This window comes from Tinamus guttatus, unplaced genomic scaffold (genome assembly GCF_059628265.1).
Source record: "Tinamus guttatus ecotype Peru unplaced genomic scaffold, ASM5962826v1 Tinamus_guttatus_pri_ptg000171l, whole genome shotgun sequence".
Classification (NCBI taxonomy): domain Eukaryota; kingdom Metazoa; phylum Chordata; class Aves; order Tinamiformes; family Tinamidae; genus Tinamus; species Tinamus guttatus.
In genome coordinates, this window is record NW_028288705.1 from 439062 (window position 1) to 460495 (window position 21434).

At 37.3% G+C, this 21434-nt stretch overlaps 1 protein-coding gene across 2 annotated transcripts in view; it reads right to left on the reverse strand.

Moving 5' to 3' along the window:
* Positions 1-2180: 2180 nt before the first annotated feature.
* The window catches only part of LGR5 (leucine rich repeat containing G protein-coupled receptor 5), a 36804-nt gene continuing 17550 nt past the window's right edge, over positions 2181-21434 (reverse strand). Inside the window, exons 5-16 of one of the 2 annotated variants that reach the window (XM_088522930.1) lie at positions 20095-20163; positions 17146-17217; positions 16293-16364; positions 16116-16184; positions 15888-15959; positions 13126-13191; positions 12865-12936; positions 11950-12021; positions 10435-10560; positions 5912-6057; positions 4799-4882; positions 2181-3427 (exon numbers count right to left, since the gene is read on the reverse strand). In XM_088522930.1, coding sequence (XP_088379056.1) covers positions 2337-3427; positions 4799-4882; positions 5912-6057; positions 10435-10560; positions 11950-12021; positions 12865-12936; positions 13126-13191; positions 15888-15959; positions 16116-16184; positions 16293-16364; positions 17146-17217; positions 20095-20163 — 2011 coding nt within the window. In that variant the 3' untranslated portion in view covers positions 2181-2336. The remainder of the gene's footprint in view (positions 3428-4798; positions 4883-5911; positions 6058-10434; positions 10561-11949; positions 12022-12864; positions 12937-13125; positions 13192-15887; positions 15960-16115; positions 16185-16292; positions 16365-17145; positions 17218-20094; positions 20164-21434) is intronic. The other variant, XM_088522931.1, reaches the window with a different exon arrangement.

Below are 21434 nucleotides of genomic sequence, written 5' to 3' on the forward strand. Positions count from 1 at the left end.
TATAGCGAGCTGAAGGGAATTTCACTGACATTAAGCAGTGTAGCACAGATGGATCCCAGTTAAAATAAACCTAAGTAAACATGGTCATAGGTATTGTGCAATGGTTGACTGATCCTCTGCTTAATCCAGAGTGGTTTTAGGCATCATTCTCCAGCTGCACACTGCACTGCTTCAAAAGCCACAAGAGATAAAGGATTGAGATAACTACACATACGACTTTATCATACATAATGTCTGCATTTGTTCATTTTTCTTCCTGAAGTATGAACGTGTCAGCCAAAGTCAACTGATGCCATCTGTAAATGCAAAACTAAAAATATGCCAGTGTGAGTGGAGAAGAAAATCAAGGCATATCCATTGCTGGCAACAGCTTCTTCATTGTGAAAATCCACCCTATGAGTGCCAGGAAGTTGCATATATAAAAACAGATGAATAACAGGGATCATCTTAATTACCGGGCTAGTCTAACCATGGTAATGTTCAGAAATTGCTTGGGCACCTAGAGATTGAATGGTCTTAGTTATTTCTTAACTAAGAAATAAGTGCTGGGAAATAAAATGTTACTTTTCAGGAAAAAAAAATAACAACAACAAAAAATCTCTAAGTTTGTGCACTTTTGTGTCTTGAATGCTCTGAAAATGTGCCAACTTTGAGAAAAAGACTATTAGAATTTCCCTGGGTGACTTGGTCAAGGTCAAAGACTTACCTAAAAAGTAAAGGTGGCTCTGCTGTCCGAAATATTTTGACAATAGGCTGTAATTGGGATGCTTCTGACCTATGTGAACGTATGCTTTGATTCTGCAATGTATTAACAAATTTAAAACTAGACAGAGCTCTGTGTTAATCTAATCTCCTAACCTAAGGCCATGAAACTTCTCTGACTTCCAATAGCTCCCCCAATACCTCTTTTTGAGAACAATCTAGTTGGAATTTACATATTTTTGGTAACAGACAGTTTACCCCTAAACCTTTGTAATTCAATCACTAACTGCCATCACTGTCAACAATTTTCACCTATATTTCCATGCTGTATATCCCTAATGGCAATTTTCAGTAGATCTTATTAGATTCTTTTCCTCTTGCTTGGATAGAACTCTGCACTTCAACTCAGATCACTTCTTTGATAACTTGCTACTAAAATCTATGATATTTAAATCCTTTGCAATTTTCCAATGTTCTTCACAGCATGTGGATGCAAGCACTGTATGAAATATTCTAGCAGTGCCTGCATCAGTGATAGGGACACAGATCACACAGCCTCTTAACTTCTACTTGATATTTCATGGTCTATAATTAGAATTTGTTGTGTCATTTTGGATAGCTCTTCAACTGGCTAGCAACCATTAGCTAGAAGCTTTTCAGAATGCTTCATAGGTTAGAGATCACACCAAGTCGGATTACAGTTTTTGTTTCTAGACAAATGACTTAATGTTTCTAAGCGAGTGCTTTTGGTGACATTTATTTGCACTCAGCACATTTATCCTTCTGTATTGATGATTTTCCAAGAAGTGTTCTTCACTCTTGCATTCTAAGAATCATCTGCCAGTTTTATTAGCAGTAATTCTGGAAATAATTCTAAGTCATGACCAAACTGTGCAGCTCTTCACTAGAAAAATGTCCTTGTGACAGTGGCTTGCCATTTACAATTACATCTTAGTCACTTAGCGGGATTTTGATTAACCTCTTTCTCCCATGTTAATTTTGTATTGCTCTAGCTGACAGTTAAAAATGCACTGTCAAGTCAGAAGACTTCCATAAAACAAACCCAAAAGCAATTACATTATTAAGAGCCTTACCAGTAAAACATGGAGCTTCATAACTGCCTATTTTCCAGAAATCTCTAGGACTTTAATAGGATTACTCTTCCACTTAAATACCTTGCTGAATCAGGCCTCTACACAGACACTTGTAAAAACAACCACACAACTGGAAAAGTATTAAGATCAAATGATAATAATCAGAAAAACAAACAAGAACGCCAAAACACAAATGCTACCAGGTAATGCTTTGAAAAAAAGCTTACCAGTTTAGCATAGTATTTTTACTCTTGACCAACAGATGCCTTTTCTGAGTTTTGCCACTTTAAACAAGAACAGTTGATACAACTGCATGAACTGTGGCAACTCTCAGTTTCTTTTTTTCATTGCAGCATTAAACAACGCTGAGAAGGCTCATGTACTGGATCTTCAGCCTGCTGCATGTTTTGTGATGGTCCATTTTTCTCATTCATGTATTAATAGTTCAGAGCCATTCCCTAGCCTGTATACACATACCCATATTTACTTTTGGGATTAACATTTTTGTAAACATAGATACTTTCTGCATTGCCACTGAAACTAGCGACATGGAACAAATGCTACTGATGAAAGATTACAGCTTTCTGCCATTTGATAAGATGATGGCATTAGTGACTCGCTGGTAGGCATGTCATAGGATATGCCAGCACTTGTGAAGGTTACCAGTGCTTGTGTTGAGTCACAAGATTGTTTTTCTAGGTCTTCTGAATTCACAGAGATCAGACTAGTGTGTTTTGATCTCCTCCATAACAAAGTTTGCTTTCGTAGACTTCCAAGATCCTCCTTAAAGTGTGGATTGAAAAGTATATAAAGGAGTGGGTTTAGGCATGCAGGCAGTGGTACAATCACTAGCAGTATTGATTTAATCACCTCTGGGCTGATAAAAGTGAGGTTTAGCAAGGAGGAGAAAGATAAAAAAGCCACAGGGCAATAAAGAATACAGTTAGTAAAAAGTAGCAAGGCTATGTGTTTGACCATAGAGCAATCCCAAATGTTGTCTAGTTCTCCCTTTTCTAAACTACAGTAGAGCTTTGTATAAGCAACAGTCATTACCAGGAAGCAAAGCGAGTTCAGCAATACCAGTGCTACCATGTAGCCCATGGCAGTGGGTTCTCCAAAGGGCAATGGTAAACAGAGTGGAGAAACCCCATACTCACTTCCATTGAGGAGTGGTATCACTGCAATGACTAGTGCCAACACAAAGCAGAACAAAATGGCTATTTTGACACTGGCAGTAGAGGATTTTGCTTCAAACTTTGCAGCATGCTTTACAGAGAATGCACGTTCGAGTGTGGCAAGGGTAAGGAGGAAAATGGAAACCTCTGAAGCAAAAATGGACAGAAGGCCAGTAATTTGGCAACCAATTCCACTTTCCCACCATGCTCCATATTGAGCAAAGCTGCCAAAAGTTGATGCATCCACACTGGCCAATACTCCACTGGCCAGACCCATCAAGGCATTTACAATGGATATTAAACCAATTAGAAGTCTTATGGAGGAAATATAGAGCAGAGATCTGAAAATTGTAGCAGTCACCAGTGCATTGCAAATAAAGGCCAAAGCCACTATGGTCCACACTCCAATTCTGATCAGCCAGCTGCCAAACAGATGGTCACATGGTTTGAAAGGACCTGAAATGAAAAAAAAAAAAGAAGAAAAAAAAGTGAGGGAAACCCATGTAAGATTGAAAATAAATTTTATGCCATTTAAGTCCCTAATTTCCATGCCTCTTGTCAGCTTCCACACCCAAAGAATTCAAGTCCAAAAGTACAGGATTTTTTTTTTTTACCTCAATCAAGTTCCAAAATCAAAAGTGAGGGAGTTTGGGGTGACTAGAGATCTCAGTAAGGTCCTGCTCACAGGCAGGGTCCATTCCTGGTGTACAGGAGTCTCTGCCCCTTGGCCTGAACGGGCTGTGGTTTCTTTGTTTGCCCATCAGTGCAAGTGCAGTGTGAATGTGCCCAGGGATCCCCCAGGGCAGGACAGGATGGCTGTACCTTCCTTTTTCTTCAGCTATTGCATATGCAGATATGCAAACCACCTCTGTGGGGAAATGGGAAAATCCTGAAGCTCTCTGTCTTGCAATAGTAGCTAAATACATATTTTGCTATGGTTAATATAACATCTGGGGGCAAAACTTTAGTCCAAGGAGAACAGTGATTGGGAAGCTTATTTAATGAATGACATGCCCAGTCTGCAGGTTCAAGAAATGCTGTGTTGTTTGTAAATGTGTGAAAAAAAATGAGGGACACTTCTCACTGCCCTGGGACAGGTTTGATGAGGCCCAGAGAAGTCTTGTGTTATGGATACGGGCAGATGCACTTTGGCTCCCTGACAAATGCTATTACACAGTCCAAGACACATTTGCAGTAATGAAGAACATGTCACTGCTGTCTGTATGGTGGGAAACAAGTGGACATGCTTCTCTCTGTGCTTTGAAGGAAGTTTTCAGTGGAATCAATGGACTGCAACTTTGCAGTTTAAATGAAGAATTTCTTTTTCCTCCCTTCCACATTGCTAAGCCAGGGATGCACTACTCTATAAAGAAAATGACAGTGGTGACAGTCATTTGTGATGGCCTGAGAAGGGTCCAGTAGTGTTTGATATTTGCTATCCATTGAACTAAACTGTGTTTCTTAGGGATCTCAAGTGTAGCATCACATGATGAAGTTCAGAGGAAGTAGTTTAGTTTTATATGGAATGAGAGAGCAAAGGCTCTATTCCATACTTTTTTTCTTGCTGAAAACCTCTAATCACAAATCTGGAGTAAGAATCTGCATGAGGATTGGGTAAAACTTCCAGTATATTCACAGATGAATTTAGTAGCTGAATAGCTTTCTGGAACTCAGTGCAAAACTTATATTATTATAAAATGTATTTACTTTCACCAAATTATTTCAAAACATCATGTTGCTTCCTAGTACCAGAACCAGAGTTTGTTTTGCATTTCAGATACCTGATAAAGGTATATTTGGTTTCCTACCTGCCTGGCAGTTCCGTACCTGGAGAAGGTGAACATTGCACTGAATGATGAGCTTTCAAATCCTCTTCAAAATCCAGAAGAAAATCTTCAAAATCACGTTCATCTGTGGGGTAGAAAGCACCCAAATTTGCTACTGCTATTTTTAAGAAAACCTTTTTTAGTGTAAATTGCAAAACATGTCTGTTGTATTTAAGGATTACTGTTGTCCCTTTGCCCGCCAAACCATAATCAGAAGCAGATATAAGCTTACTTGGTTTTGAATCACTGTATTCAGAAATATTTAAAAAGTTGGCACTATCTTATCTCTGAAATAACCACCTTCAGAAAGGTAGAACTTCTAAGAATTAACCCAGCTTCTTTTGTGTTTGATTTTTAATGTCATAGCTTCACTATGTGTTCTTGGCTCCACTCTTGCTGGGGTCAGCCCTGGTATTTGAAATTACCAGTTTGCAGGCGTAGAGAGAGAACAGAAAACAGCAAGATAGTTTAACATGTAGTTACTTGTAAGATAGTTACTTACAGTAACAGGTGACATAACAGTCCTTGTGTTGAAGAGGAGGAAATACACAGTACTATCTATCCTGGAGAGCAGATGCACTCTTTGGTACTCAGGAAGTGTCAGGAAAAAGCACTGGCAGTGATGCCAAGTCAGCCATCCTAGTGGCTGTGTAATGCAGTAATGAGTGCTGTGAGTCATTCTGAAGCAGGTACACACAGCACAGGCAAGCACAGGAAACCTCCAAGCCTGGCAAGAAACGGTGACCTGGGTCTTTCCAGGTCTGCTCTCCTAGGAGGGATATTGCAACGTGGCACCACTGCTTCCCTTCCTCTCAAACACAGGGAAGATTCCACTTCCCACATTCTTGGAGTTAGCAATTGGACAGAAAGAAGAGCGACTGCAAGTTTTGAGAGGCTCACCTGGAACAATGAGACTGCCAAGCATGATAACATATTGGATAACATATAACTGGGCAAAAGAGAGGGAGAGGCTGTCTCTCCGACTGTAAGAGAGTGTTACACTTAATTAACATCAGAGGCTGCTCCTGTGAAACTCTGTGTCAGAATTTCTGTTCCTTTCTCTGGAAAAAATCACAGACTTTAGATAGACTTAAAAGCAGAAGATGAGGCTTACCTTGAATTTGTAACAATCCAGTATCCTTCCTGTGAAAATCGTCCATGCTGCTGTTCTCATCTTTGCTCCACTGGTTGGAGATTTTGTAGTGGCTCTCGCAGGCTCCAAAGGCACAGCACTGGTAAGCATAAGGCATTTCCATGACCCTGACAAAGAGGCATGCCGTTAGCACAGAGAAACTTGCTTAAATAACCGTGATTTAAAGTAAAAATATTTATGGGTAAAAATCAATCACGGTAATACAAATGGATTCACATACAAAATTCCATGTCAGAAATGCAAATGATTTCTAAGTTTATTTTATTAAAGACACAATAACATATCCTATATATCTCCATGATGGACATATTTAATAGTATTTTAAATTATATATATAATTTCACAGTTGGGGATATGTGCCTTGCAGTTGAGTGTTGTTCTGACAGTCATATTTGTATTTTTTGCTTTTTAATGATTTTACACTGTAAAACTGTTACTCAACTATTACTTTCTTAATTTCTTAAAGCAGATTCAAAAAAACAGGCAAAAAAAAGCAGGCAAAAAAACAACCAACCAACCAACCAGACTAACAAAACCCACCATTATGTTCCTAACAGAATTTTGCTGATTTTGGGAAAATGAGATATGCTTTTATATTCATACTTCATCCTCTTCCCTCCACCTCAAACCTTTTTTCACAGTGAAACAACAGAATCTTTCATACACAGATGAAAAAAATCAATATTCTGAACCGAATGGCGAATGTGAATGGGAATCCATCAGAAATATCAGGTGTGAAAACAGTGTCACAGAAGAAAAGGTTTTACTTAATTAATTGTCATAGGAATGTGCCTGGTGATACAGGATGCTCATTACTCATTTTTTTTAAGATCCCTGGTTTTCCAGAACATAACTGAGTATCAGTCAGTGAGTTTCAGTGGTTCTGAAGGTTTCCATTGCCAATCATGTCATTGATTTCCTATGTTTGAATTCCATTACTTTGGGATGGTGTCAATTTTGGAGTAGTACGGAAGATCTATTTCTTTTTACTAGTCTTGCTAGTCTTACAGACTATTTCTTCTATTTCTTGGATGTGATGCTTTGGAAGTAGGCATACTTAATCTGTACTATTCTCCAATAATATGCAGTAAAACACAACAATTCACCTTCATTTCAAAAGCTGAATCGATCAAAAAAAAAAAAGGTGATTAAAGCTGTTCTGACAAATTGAAAGCAGTAAGATAGAACTATATCCTACTATCAGATCACCTTTAACAGTTTAATCATGTAAATTAACATGATTAATGCTCTAAGAAACCTTTTATGTCCTGGGAAATCTTCAACAGGATCAGTGTGTGAATAAGGTCCAGTGTCAATAGGATTTAAACTTGCATACTAGCTAAAGGCTTGGCACAGAGGAGAACAAACTAACTAAAATTATTTTTTCAATTAGTGCATCTTGGGTTGTTTAGTTTCTACTTGCTGATATTTCTTTTGGGAATTAGCAACAATAATCTGTATTGTTGAATGGAATGCAAAAATTTATATTTGATTTTTTTAAGTACTCCAGTAAAGTTCAAAGTAACCAAGATAAATCGGATTAATGTCAGCAGATCTAAATATTTATTTTCTAATTCATTTCTGTGCATACGTTCTTTTAAAATAATGAGATTATCTGATTAAACAATTTGTAAAAAAATATCCCAGAAGCTGTCCTTATATAAACTATTATTAAACCCACAGTTTACTAGAGTAGCCCACAGTTCATCACCTTCCAGGCTGAAAAGCAATCCCCATGAATTGGTTAACACTAGAAATGTCCCTTTTCTGACAAAATAACCTCATTTAAAAAAAAACATTGAGAGTTCTACAAGGTGATGGCTGTGACTAATGGCTCCAGACCTTCTGGAAGAAGTTCATACTCCTGTGGGAAGACAAGCTAGAGGATACTGCAGTCTCGAGGGACTAATGCTAATGTATCCTCTGGTTAATCCAAAGGCCCCATACACTTAATAATGACAAGTTTCCAGATGCTGTTGGTCTTCTACCAGTCTGATGGCCAGTCCTGGAGTAGAAATCTCAGCCTCTCACATTATGCTCTTCCACTATTTCCAAAACCCCTCCAAACTTTTATCCTATCTTAGTTAAAGAGCAAGACTCACTTTTCCAGCCATACACTGTCGGAATCTATTCTTTCTACAGTGAGTTCCTACTTGATATGGGTGATATAGATTTTGTCAGGTTAAATCCATTAAAAAAGACTAGCTGGGTCTGTTTTTATGCACTGCTTATCTTACTGATGGTATCTGTAGCTTTGCTTTTATTTTATTTCTCCTTCCTGAAGCAAGGAATGCTTGCTTTGGTTTTTGATTAAGCAGCAGAGAACACAATGCCATTTTTCAGCTCACAAAGGTGTGTAGTTGTCAATGAATGGGAACACACAATTATGATAGATGGAGCTAGTAACTGAATTCTTTACAGTTGTGAATCAAAGCATCAGATAAAGCAGGAAGGAGCGGTTGGCACCACGGCTTTATTTCCTCATAGCTTGCTGGGCTAAGCCGTGTACCTGCTTGTGCTGCTGCTGAAGGTGGGGCAGAGGATGCTCAGCTGTTTGATGTGTTTGTGCCTTGGAGAGCAACGACCCACTTAGATGGGGAAGTAGGAAAGTAGGAAGCTTTCATACGGGAATTTGTCTCTAATGCTATAACCAACTTCTAGTTCCAACAGTTATAAAGGGTGAAATTTCATTTTGTTTTAGATCTCTCTTCGAGCTTGGCGCTTGATTCATTGCCGGTGAAGTCATGACCATTTTAATTCATGGTCAAGATGATAATCCAGGTCAAGATTTTACTCCATTCTCTCCTGACTAGATGACCTTCGCTCTTACAGATATCAATCAGAGATATGTGATCATATCTCTTATATCTTTTTTAACAACTTCAGCTATTGCCTTACACTTCCTTGTAAAGTACTTACACGGATTAGATCCACTGTAGTTGCATTTTAGCAATGTACTTAATTTTACTGAGCGAAAATATAGTTTTAATAAAAGAATTAACAAATCTGAGTTGTACAAAATTCAGTGGACTAGTGAATTATTCTAGCAGCAACATTTCTTATGCCCATAGGCCAGGCCTATACATATATATTACTGTACACTTGCTAGCTTGACTCAGTGATTTTCTTGTATTTACACTCTTTTCAAGAACTTTCAGATATTTAGGATTGTCATCTGCCTCAATGTGCACGCAAAGTCAAGAAAAACAAGCATTCTTATATATGGTGATCAAGTTGCTGCCCAGTCTTCTCTATAACAAACTATAGGTATTGGTTTTATGAAGTCTTTTAAAGCATTTGTTGCTAAACCTGAAACCATTTTTGGCAGCTCTTCTTTCAGATTGTAGTAATATACCATCACAGAATTTTCTAGTGTGAATCCCTCCAATACATTATACAGAGGTTAAAGAAGCTTCCCTATTTCTACTCATGACTCCCTTCCTTCTTAGTCCAAACTGCTCTAGTCCTTTTCACCAGTTTCATGTCTTCTTGAATGGTCGACCTGCTGTGACTTATGGAACTTTTGCAGTGAAAAACCTGAATATAGTGAGGATATACTTACACACATGTTATTTGTTTCAAACTTTATTATATCAAACCTTTTACAATAAAATGAGGAAATGGAGAATAAAAATATATTTTGCACTTGGACATCTTTGCCCTGGAAGAGGCTACCCAGGGAGGTTGTGGAGTCTCCTTCTTTGGAGATCTTCCAATCCCATCTGGATGCCACCCTGTGCCATGTGCTCTAGGTGGAGCAGGGGGTTGGACTAGATGATCTCCAGAGGTCCCTTCCAACCTCAACCATTCTGTGATTCTATGATCTTCCAATTAAAATAATAAAAAAATCAAGGGAATTAAAAGTTAGGGTCATTCCCAAATATCCAATATTCAAATCACAGGCAAATCTCCGTTTAAAATATCTTTCCTGTGGTCATCCAATGACTGGCAGAATTGCAAACAATCTCTAGAAAACATTCCCTTCCCCTCACAGAGCACTCAGCAGAAAACTATCAGCATCAAAATGTTTCAATAGTGATGAACAAGTATTATCTGAATCTTAATCAAAAGATGGAAGTTAAAATCTGTTCATTTCTACTTTAAGCAAATGTGACAAAACATTTTAAATTTTTCTTCTCTTCATATTTACTGAGTTCTCATTAAATTTGATGGAAGTTCAGCAAGAACAGCCTGGAGAAGAAGAGCCTAGCTCTAAGCAATATTGTTTTAACAGTTTTTGAACCATATCAGCAGCAAGCAGATGTGGCTCACTTCAAGCAAGTGCTGGGGTTAATATTTCAAAACCCTTCGTAGTTTCTTCAGTTAAAAGCGAGCACAATAAAATAAGTAAGTATCATATTTTATCATATTTGCTTTAGTTTTAATAGCACAGATCAAAGTGATAATACAAAGCAACATGCCTGACACACCTTCTATTGCACATGAACCCAAATGTGCCTTATTAGTTTTAATGATATACTCACTTGAGTTCTGGAAAATTTTCAGATGATATCAAACTTTGTAGGGCATGATTTCCTGTTAATTTTAAATGAGTTAAACCATGAAGCCCCGTCACAGGAAAAGAGGACAAAAGGTTGGATGACACGTCCCTGCATAACAGCAAATAAAAATCAGTTTACAAGTTTTCATTCTTTTTCTTCAGCATTAAATGTGTCATTCTGGAAAAACAGGTTATACATTTCTGACTCTATCAAAGATCACTGCATTAAGCAGAGACCCCCCAAACAGAAGAGCAAATGTGCAACACCATTCAGGAGAACACATCTATGTGTCTAGCAGAAAGCTAACAGTAGTATCTAGCAGCTTGCTAAGAGTAATCTCCCTTGTTAATTTTTGATTCCAAGCATTCATAGTGACAGTTTTGAGACTAGCAAATTAATCTAAGAACAGGTCATTGGACTGTTCATTAAATACCGAAGGTGAAATTTTGGTCTCACTGAAATGGAAAAAACTACTACTGACTTCAGTCAGACCAGGGTACAGACTGGCACTTCAGGTAACACCGATACTGGTTTACTATATGTGTTGAAGGGTATTTTTCTCGTATTCTGGTTTACTGTCCAGGGCTATAGACCAAAACTAAAGTTTTCTGCTGGTAGAAGAGTGTTCTCTCATCCATTTCTCATCTACTTTCTTCTACAGGAAAGCCCTGAGGAAGCACAAAAAAATAGGCATGTAGTAGGCAATGCTCTGTCTATGGATATTTGTCAGTGCACCATCAAGAGAGGAGGTTTGCACATCAACAGGGTACTGATGCAGCCCACACTGGCTTTCCAGTTTTAGATTTCCCTGCAGATACTGGATTATCTGTGAGCAGAAGCCAGGGGCATGTCTTTGTGAGCAAGATAACTCTGGAGGAATTTTCTCTCAAGTCCTCCCCATACACTCACTGTCTCAAGGAGTCACCTTAAAGAGGTATTCCAGTACCTCTTGGCATTGGAGGGAGGGTAGGGACAGCGGGAAGCAGGAAGAGTTCATAAAGATTGAGAAGAGCTTGTAAATAAGGCCCGTAAAATTAGACCTCTGTTTTTTTTTTACCACTAACTGCTCAGGCTAAGGATACTAAAGAAGAAAAAACACTCCATCAAAAGAGAATAAAATGAAATAAAATGCTTACTTGAAAATGGTATTCAATTTTGAATCTGATTTCTTAGTCCTGATACAGAAATAATAACAAACCTGTCTTTGAAACACTGCTACAAAAGCCTGAACTACTAACTAACAGAAGAAAAGCAGATACTTCATGGGCCTAGAATCACTGTGATTACACTATGTGCATATATACTACAATACTATGGGAGTGGTGAAGAATGAAAAAGAAGACATAAAATTCAATAAATTATTGAATTACAGTATTCAATACAGAATTACAGTAGAGAAACCTCTATTTCTGCTGACTGTGGGACTAAGTTATGAAATTATATATGCACTTGCAAGAAAAATGGGAACATTTGAACATATAGTATATTAATACTTACAGTTTGATCAGAGATGGTAAAGAAGAGAATGCATTGGGATGAATAATTTTAATTTTGTTCCACGCTAAATCCCTACAAGAAAAATGAGCAGAAAATTACATACCTACTGAATGAATATGGCAGTTTTCAGACATTTGATTAGGATGCCTAAGTATAAAAAAGGTATTAATTACATGCAAATACTTCCAATAAGCTTCTGCATATCTCATAATGAGATGTCTTTTCCCAGTTTTTAAATGATGTTAGTCCATTAAAGGTGTTAGTTACTAAACTGACAACTTTTTCTAAAACTTCTTTATGACTTCTCTAGTCTAGCTCACTTGCTTTCAGTCTGCTTCGCAGTCTGCGTATATACACAGCTTCTAAGAAATTCTCATGAATTTCTAGGAAAAGCAAAACTTTTGTCAAAAGGCTCAATTTCCTAACCAGAATCCTCACCTCCCTTGAAAAATCAGAAAGTTTGAAAACACTAAAAAAGCAACCCTATGCAAAGACTTACAGTCATGAGAAGCTGATAAATTTATCCATGAAATTACTATTAGAATTAAAATACTTGTCCGAGTAAAAACCATAAATCCATGCAGGATTGGGATGCATTTCTTCACATACCATCCTCTATAAAAAGCTCTCATGCTCCCTAGAGCCCAAAATTGTGAATCTGCCATCAGATACTACCTTGGGCTCAGTATCTCTCTCCACCTTCACAAGAAATGTTTAGAAGTAGCAACTATCATAGCCGTATGTTTACAACTGTGAATTCATTGCTGCAGATGATTAACTTCACAATGTTTATTCCGGTTTTACAATTATGACCTAATGGATGAATGATCCAAGTGAGGAAAAATAGAAACAGGAACATTTGGGGACAGGACAGGACATGCCAGGTGAGCGGATCACGGTTATGGCTGTACTCACAGAGAACGCAGTGACGCCAGCTGCCGAAAAGTGTCTGCTTTAATTTCATCAATCTCGTTGTGATGCAAGTCACTGAAACAGCAAGAAGAATCCCACTGGTTTCAAAGGCATTTGGAGGATGCTTTGGTGTGTTTTAGACTGAGTTTATGGGTCAACTTCCTTACATTGTAAGGGTATGTATGTGGGATATGTCACATTGGCTAGCAGTAACAAAATTATGTCCAAGGAAATTTGTATACAGATGTCTCTTTTTAGGCTTACATTTTTTGGAGCTTTTTACATGCAGTAAAACAGGGTAAATCTTCCAGCAGATTGTAAGACAGATCCCTGCAATACACAAGACAAGAAAATAAAGATTAAAAGCAAGATAACATTAAAAGAAAAAGCTGCCCTTTTGGAAATCAACTAACTTCATGCTGGATTTAAAAATAACTTGTCTTTATTCACACTCACAAAGGAATAGAAATGTGCAATCTTAGTTCAAATATGAACAAATACTTACACAATTTGAAAAATCTACCAAATATATATACTCATATTTTGTCAGAAAAGATCGGATATTTTCTGGCTACAGTCTCTCTGAACAGCAATCAGCTTTCCAGTCTACACTTTTAATTAAGAAGTGTTGCTTCTGACCCTTAGAACTGTTTCATCTTCTGGTTGAGAGCTCTGATTAAAAATACATTGGAACTAACTTTGAAATCAATCACTACATGGAGGAAAAAAAAAAATAAAAAGACTTGAGCCAAAACTCGACAAATTACAGAATAAGTGAAACATCTGGACTGATTTATAGTATAATATAACTAATCAAAAACAAGCCCTGGCAATTTGCAGAAATTGGAAAGAAAAAATAAGAACCAATTCTCCCGTCCCCACCCCCTCCCTCGAATAACAGTCTCATCCTGTACATCTCACTCAGGGAAAACACACTGAACTGAATGGAAACTTAGCTTATGAAGAGAACATTATAACTATAAACAGGAAAGATGTCCTTTCCCACTGTTATCTAATATTATCCATTTAAAGAGTAATATGTTTTCCTGCCTGCTTTAAATTCTTTAAAACTGGTTCTGCTCTATTAAGTTGCTTCCTTGGAGAGAAAAAAAAAAAAAAGAAACTTTTAATTTTCATTTTTACTGTCCTGACAGGAGCATTTCATATATTCTATATGTGATTTGCAGAAATGGTACAAGCAATGACAGTGTGTGAACAGTATGTGTCCCATTTTACTGTGCACACAGTCTACCATTAATATACACACATACTATGGTAGCAAAATTTACTGAAGTACTGAGCTACTGAAGTACTGAATTACTTTCACCTCGCCTTAAAAGCCTCCAGCTCACTAGAATTGTTCTCTAACACGCCTGACTTGGACCACAGGTCTGGCGAGCTGGAGGCTTTTAAGCCGGGATGAAAGATGTTTGGCATGTCTGGTGGATTATGACCATCCTGTCACACAGATGTGCCTCTTAGGTCTTCTTAAAAGGATGTTACCAACCTGGATTTTATACATACTGACAATCCCTCTCCACACATCAGAAAAAACATCCCACTACCCTCGGTCTGATAGAGTAATAGGAAATATATTTTTTTTCCATTTTGTTATAAAAAGCATATTACACAAGGATCTTTGCAGCAGAAGTGCTCATCCCATGATGAGGTGGGAACCTTATCCTTAACCATGCTGACAGCCGTCTTGTGGAGACTGCTGGAACCATGTTCTCTGATAGACCTTTTCTGATGGTGTGTATTTGGAAGCATGGGAGGATGCCCCATGTGGCTTTCAAAAAAGTATTTGTGTCTGTAGATTTGTATTTCCAAGCAGAGCGTTTTTTGCTGTGTCTGAGCCTGCAAGTCTTCAAAATTGCTGCCTCCAGATGACTTGTGGACTTCAGTGCCCCATTATTATTCATGAAATAGAGAAAACTAATGTTTAAACTTAATTGTGGCCTTGGCAGGTTTGTTCCCGTCTGATGGAAACAGAGAGAGAGCAACTCTGAGTACCTGACACTGCTGTCAAATTCATTCCCCTGCCTTCTAAATGTCAGGAAAATATAAAATGTGAATTTCCAATGGAAGGTCCCACTCTACTATGAACTGTACCATGAACTGTGTTTATATTACTGTAGAGTTTCTGTGTCTTCTGTTTACAGTTTATTTATCATCTTTAAATAACACAAGACATATCTAAACTTAAGTCTGTGTGCAAACTTTCTTCTGGCACCAAACTCAGTTCTCGTCTTTTATCATTCTGGAAATGATTAGAATGAGTCCATGAAGTAAAACTTAATTTTTCTAGAAACAGTTTATGACATCCACGCTGGTATTCAAATAATGTGTTATAATTAGTACTATTTCAGCATTGGCCAAGATAGAACTAATACCAAATACATTCCTAGTGATGTAATGTAGAAGAAAGTACTGTTGGCTCATTCTCAAAGAAGCAGACATAATGATTACTTTTGTTAGTGACATATCCCAAGGATATTTGCAAACTAAAATAATACTGTATAGTTAGTAGAAAAACTATGCCTCATCATGCAAAGGAATAATCTGTTAAAACTTCAGTCAACTACTAATGTTTGGTTGGAAAAGAAAGTAAAAAAGAAGCACAATAAAACTCAAAACTGCAGTCATTATTCAATTGTATTTTCCATTGACTTCACTGAATTATCTGCCTTAATGGGAAAAAAAGAGACGTGTGGAGACAGAAGGAACCCAAACAAGGCCATGTAAGTAGTTCTGGTGTTTTTTTTTAAACAAAACCCAGAATCATTTTTCCCTTTCCTAAAAATATGCAAAGTAAATATATGTAAAAAGTCTCTTTTCAGCAGAGCATGGGAAATCCTCACTGATAGGAGGACTGTGAGGTTGTTGAAGATTGAGCCTGCTCCCCTATCAGTTTTCCTAATACACAGAAATATCAGAAAAAAATGGCAATTTCAAAATTGTAATGATTTCATTTGTGCACTAATCTCTTGCTTTAATGTAATGTTATCAATCTTACTGAAACGTACAGCACTTGGAGATTAGGTAACTGGTCACAGGCTGATTTGGGTAGAGAGGTGATTTGTGCTCCTGTGAGGGTCCTGTTGAAAGTATTTAAAAATATATTAGTTTTTAAACACTGCAAAGGAAATACTTTTTCAGGTCATTCATTAAAATAAGTCAATATCCCAGAAATGAAAATAAATTTTTAAAAATCATTTATTTTGCATAGAATGGAGTACTTCTCTAGCACTTACAGACTCTCCAGACTTGTAGTCCCAGTCAGATCAGGAAACTCTGTTATCTGTGAAGCACCATTTAAAGTCCTGGAATTTAAAAACATAATTTCAGTATCATTACTGTCAGGGAACTGTGGGACAATTGTAATAGTGCACTATATAAAGACGATTAAAATTTAAAAAAAACACACATACAGAGTTCTCAGTTCTGGTAGGTGTTGAAAAGCAGATTTTCCAACAAGCTGGATAGGGTTATCATAAAAATGTCTGCAAAAATTGGAGAAAAAGACATTTTATGAAAGTATTGTAAAAGATTCCAAGTAAATCACACAATTACACCATACAAAAATGAACAAGCTCCACAGAAGGAATCACAGACTTGGTGCACCTCTGGGCTTTTTCTCTCCCACCAACCCATTTCCATCAACCTTGTTTGGAATGCTCGAGCAGCCATTGTTGCCTTGGCTTCAAAACTAGAAGCCAGTCAATAAAATATTTCCTCTTTCTCCCAGGTTTGCAAAGAGAGAAATTCAAAGATGAAACATTGGTTATGAACTGTCACACATATAAATTGATCAGGTGAAATAATCAAAACTTTATACTGCTGGAAGAGGATGCCTATCCACAGTATTTGAATTCCACCGCATTTTTGAATGGCTTTTGCTCAGAATAATATCCCTGAAAGTGAGTTACTGTTTTTCTCACATTTATTTTACAATTTCTTATTTTGCAGTTTGCCAGTCAAATTCATTCATATATAGATAACAGGAACTGGGAGTAGAAGCCATGAAGAGTAATTTTTTGCTGGCTTCTACACTGAGAGTAATCCTGAGAGACTCATAAGCTCTCGTTTGAACAACAGGTCAAATGCACATGTAAATGGGTATGCAAACTGCCCATCTCTCCATGGAGATGGAAAGATATAAGCTCTTATCTGCTTGTGTAATAGTGTGCTACACAGTACAGCCAGACCTGCTGGATAGCCACAATTGTGATATTTAATGCCATCTTTTCTAACAAGTGTTATTGGTAAACTACCGTAACTTACATTGTATTAAGCAATGGATTGCCCACAAATGCACGCTCTGGTATTGACTTGATGTTATTGCTATGAAATCCTCTAGAAAATGAAAAAAAAAAGTTTATATAGTAAGAAAAGCATAGTGAATGCATGATCTGGGATTTTTTTGTTCATAATAAGAAAAGAGGCTTTATTTAAAGGTTAGTCCTTGTTTTCTAGAAGAAGACAAGTTCTAGAAAATTACATAAAAAAAAGAAAAAAAGGAAAGACATAGTTGGGATTCTGCACTTTTCTATGTGGACAATGTCTTGGATGAAACAAGTTACAAAATATCATTTTAAAATTGGGATTGCATAGTAGAAAGCAGTGCATAATAGGTGAACATCACATATCCATGTAGGTACATGATAAGTGTGTATATATATATTATATACTGTATTGTATACATAAATTATATACTATATATAAAATATATACATACATACATACATATATATATATATGCACCCTGTACTTGTTAAACTACAAGTACTTCTGTCCCTTGGATAATAATGAATTGTTTATAATTGTTTTATACACTAGACTCCCCAAATATGCTGAGCCTCCCCAAACCACCTTTTTGTTGAAATAATTTAGACATGGACATGAACAAACTATCCAATGTCTTTGTCCCTGCTGAATAGAGAACCAAATCTTTGTCTTGTCATTAATTACTGGATTTTACTCATATGAGTAATTCTCCATTGTGAAAAACAAAAGAAACAACTAAGCTTCAAAAGGAACAATGATGATTTGTGTGGGAAACTCCCTTCAGTTCAGTCTGGTATGAAAAAAACTTCCCAGTGTAAATTTATGCATTTAGAAAGCCTCAAATTGTTCACTGATGCAAGCACACGTGGTCATTACTTGAACAGGTCTCACAATATTGTTTTTACTCATTTAGCTGTCCTGTTACTTCTGATGAGCTACAGAAAAAAAAAAGTTCTAAATTCCTAGATCTTTCACTTGTAATAAGAATATAATCCATATACAGAGAGATTCTAAGGAATTTGAGGAACCATTTCACCTAGAAGCAATAAACAGACTGTCTGCGTATCTGTACTGAATGGGATTCCTTGCATGGCAGAAATGCTAATGAAAAGGCATGAGAGTTTCAGTGGCGGAGCAGCAGTATCCGCAGTGAAGAGTATATTCCAGGATGTTTCTATGATATGGAGAGGGTCTGTTTCCCCTGCCCAATTGCCGTGGCCCTATAGTCCCTGCTGTGTTACTGTACTCCAGTGGGTACAGTGAACCGAAGCTGATTTTATCTTGTTTGGTCACATCACGAACGAATGTGCTGTCTGCACCACTGGGTAAAAATCTATAGTAATGTCACACTGGGAAAAATGCTTCTCTAGGTATCTTTGAAGTCCAGCCTGGCAAACACTACCGTGCATTAACTTTGGGTAATAAGCATATCCACTTATTTTAGAGGGTTAACTAGCCTTACAACTGAGTCCTTCAAGCAGAGCATCTTGGACAGTGCAACTTCGGTAGCATCAAACAGATACAGCGCTGACCTCCTGGTTACTTGCCAGCAGATCCACAGCTCTTGATGTCTGCAAGTCCTTCACAACTGGCCATACTCTGTGCTTTCAAGCACAGGCACAAATTCTGACAGAGAAGCAAGCCCCAACCAGGATCACCCTTACTAAGATAGCCCTGCAAAGAGTTGAATCTCTATGGTCTAGGGCTCTCACTTAGGTCAGAAGTGCAGAATCCCATGGGAGACACCTCACACTTTAAGGATCAGCATCCTTAACCCAGACAAAGCACTTAACAATATGGTCAAATTCTGTCCGATTTGGGACTTCAAGCTGCAATTTCCTATTCCTTTCCCTTTTTTTTTTTTTTTTTTGCACCTAGGAAATTATCTGAACCAGCAGTGTTTGAGGTGAATCCTGATTAGAGGCAATTTGCTGGGCTGCACAATCTGCACTCACTGCAAACCTGGAGTTATCCATGTTTGGCTACTGGCTCCTGAGGCCAGCAAGAAGGCCGTCCTTTGAGGCCTCTGGATTTCATGGCAATCGTTTGTAGCTCACAGGGCACATCGTGGTAGCTGAGATCAGCTGGACTGAGAAATTCACAGCCCCTTTCCCTTCTCCAGAGCCACACTCTGGCAGCACTGGAGCCGCTGAGCTGGAGTCAGCATTGCCTGGGGATTCCCTGCGTTGGAGAAAATCCCAGGTAATTACTTAAACTGGTTTTTCGATCAGTTTTTGCTGCAATAGTGACACATCTGTGTCCTATAGCTATGGGATTACCTAGCTTTTAAAAATCTACACTGATGTTTCCAGTAACAAGGTAAATGTATCAAATGGAAAGAATTTAAAACATACACATTGTTGCTAAATCATTCATTTTCACCTACTCTTCTAAGATTTGGCTGTTTTCTACAATAAAAATGTCTAGTTAGTTTTTTGTGTTGATTTTATTTAATTTTTTGTTTGACTTAACAGCTTTGCAAAGGACTGTCTATATTTAAAATAATTTAAATTTTAATTTAAAGCTAAAAATGGGGCATGAGGAGGGAAGCAAAAGAAATTTAAACTTGATGGGTACATAGGAGAGATACAGCTTTTTCTTAGACTAGAAGACTGTGGTATTTTGAACAGTCTGAAAAAAACTGCAGTGCTTGGTACTCAAAACAACTTAGTGTTCATTATCCACTGCAGCATATTCCAAGGATGAAATTCCTGGAAAAAAAAAACACTTCACAGTACATTTCATACTAAAGTAAAAATTGTCAGAACTTAAATGCTCCAAACTAAATCTCAAAAAAATATCTTTATGCATGTTGGCATGCTTATTAGTTATTTCCAGGATATCAGTTTTTAAGGATAACTGATACAATCACCAACATTAAAAGAAAAAAAAATCAGTCACAGACTAGACAAAACATTCTACTTCCTAATATGACTCAGTACTTACAATTCTTTTAGGTTTGTCAGTGTCCTTATAGCAGTGGGAAACTCGTCCAGACTGTTGTAATTTAAATCTCTGTGTAAAAATATATTGTATTGTTTAGGTTATACAGTCTTTAAGGGATAACATAGAATTGTTGGCATCTGTAACAAAATATCATCTTCCATGCATTAAATAAATACATGAGCCAAAAGTTAGGAACTCCTCGAAAGCATACGGATGTTTTCTAATAAATTCCATTCACGGTACATTTTGATTTCTATTTTTTGATCAGCCTCTTACTTTTAATTACACATTAGCTATATTTCAATGAAGAAAACAGAAATGGATTCAGATACTGGTAAGGGACCTGCTTGGTAAATTCCCTATCCTTTCTATTCTATGAAAGCATTAATGGAAGAATATGTGCCTTATGAATAGAATATTCAACAACTATGTATCGTGACCTGAATTTTACAGGGCTGATACGAGTCATTATAAAGGTTTCAATGCCCTCTAATACACTGTCTTATTGTATTAATCTTTCTTTTTTTTTTCTCTGATGTTTCTTATCATGGTCTGTGAGGCTAAAAAATATTAAGTGGGAAAAACAGGAGATACTGGAACTGAGAGAGTAAAAATGATTGGGAGATATCTTTTCCCGTTCTAACCATACGAGTGGTTAGAATATAGTTCTAACCATATGGGTGGCAAAATATCCAGTGAGTGCAACATTGATCATTAACAATATTGTTCACTGTGAGTTTTGACAATATTCACATGGAAAACCATACAAATCATAAAAAACAGCATTTTAACTATCCCAGTGACCTTTGCTTTAAGAGACGCTCAAGCTGCAAAGCTAATTAGACCTCATTTTGTTAAGCCGAATAGACTGTACACATATTCCTGCCTTTAATGTGACCTGTGCATCATTTAGCCTTAAGAGGACACTTGCAACTAAGGCTGAAATATGCCTGTTTAACGTAATGCTCCTTGGGCACTACTTTTTGAGGCATATAGTCTAAAAAACTTCAGCAGGAGGCTTTACAAATGGGCAAAACACAGACCACAGTTTACAATAGATTGAAATTGAAATAGTATCAGGCTGAAGTAATGCAAGCAGGAAACTGCTGTCTGAACTCACCAAGGCTTTCCTTCCTGCTTGTAAATCTTTCCTTCACCTACTCATTGATAAAAAGAGATTATGGGCACGTACAGTTTTGTTTTCCTGTCTGGTGATATGCAATTTCCAGACCTATGTGTTGATGCAAACCAATGGCCCTAAAAGCTGGTTACCATCATTTACACTGTGATCTCTTTAGATTATCTTGAAACTATCTCGAAACCGGTCTATACAGCGTGGT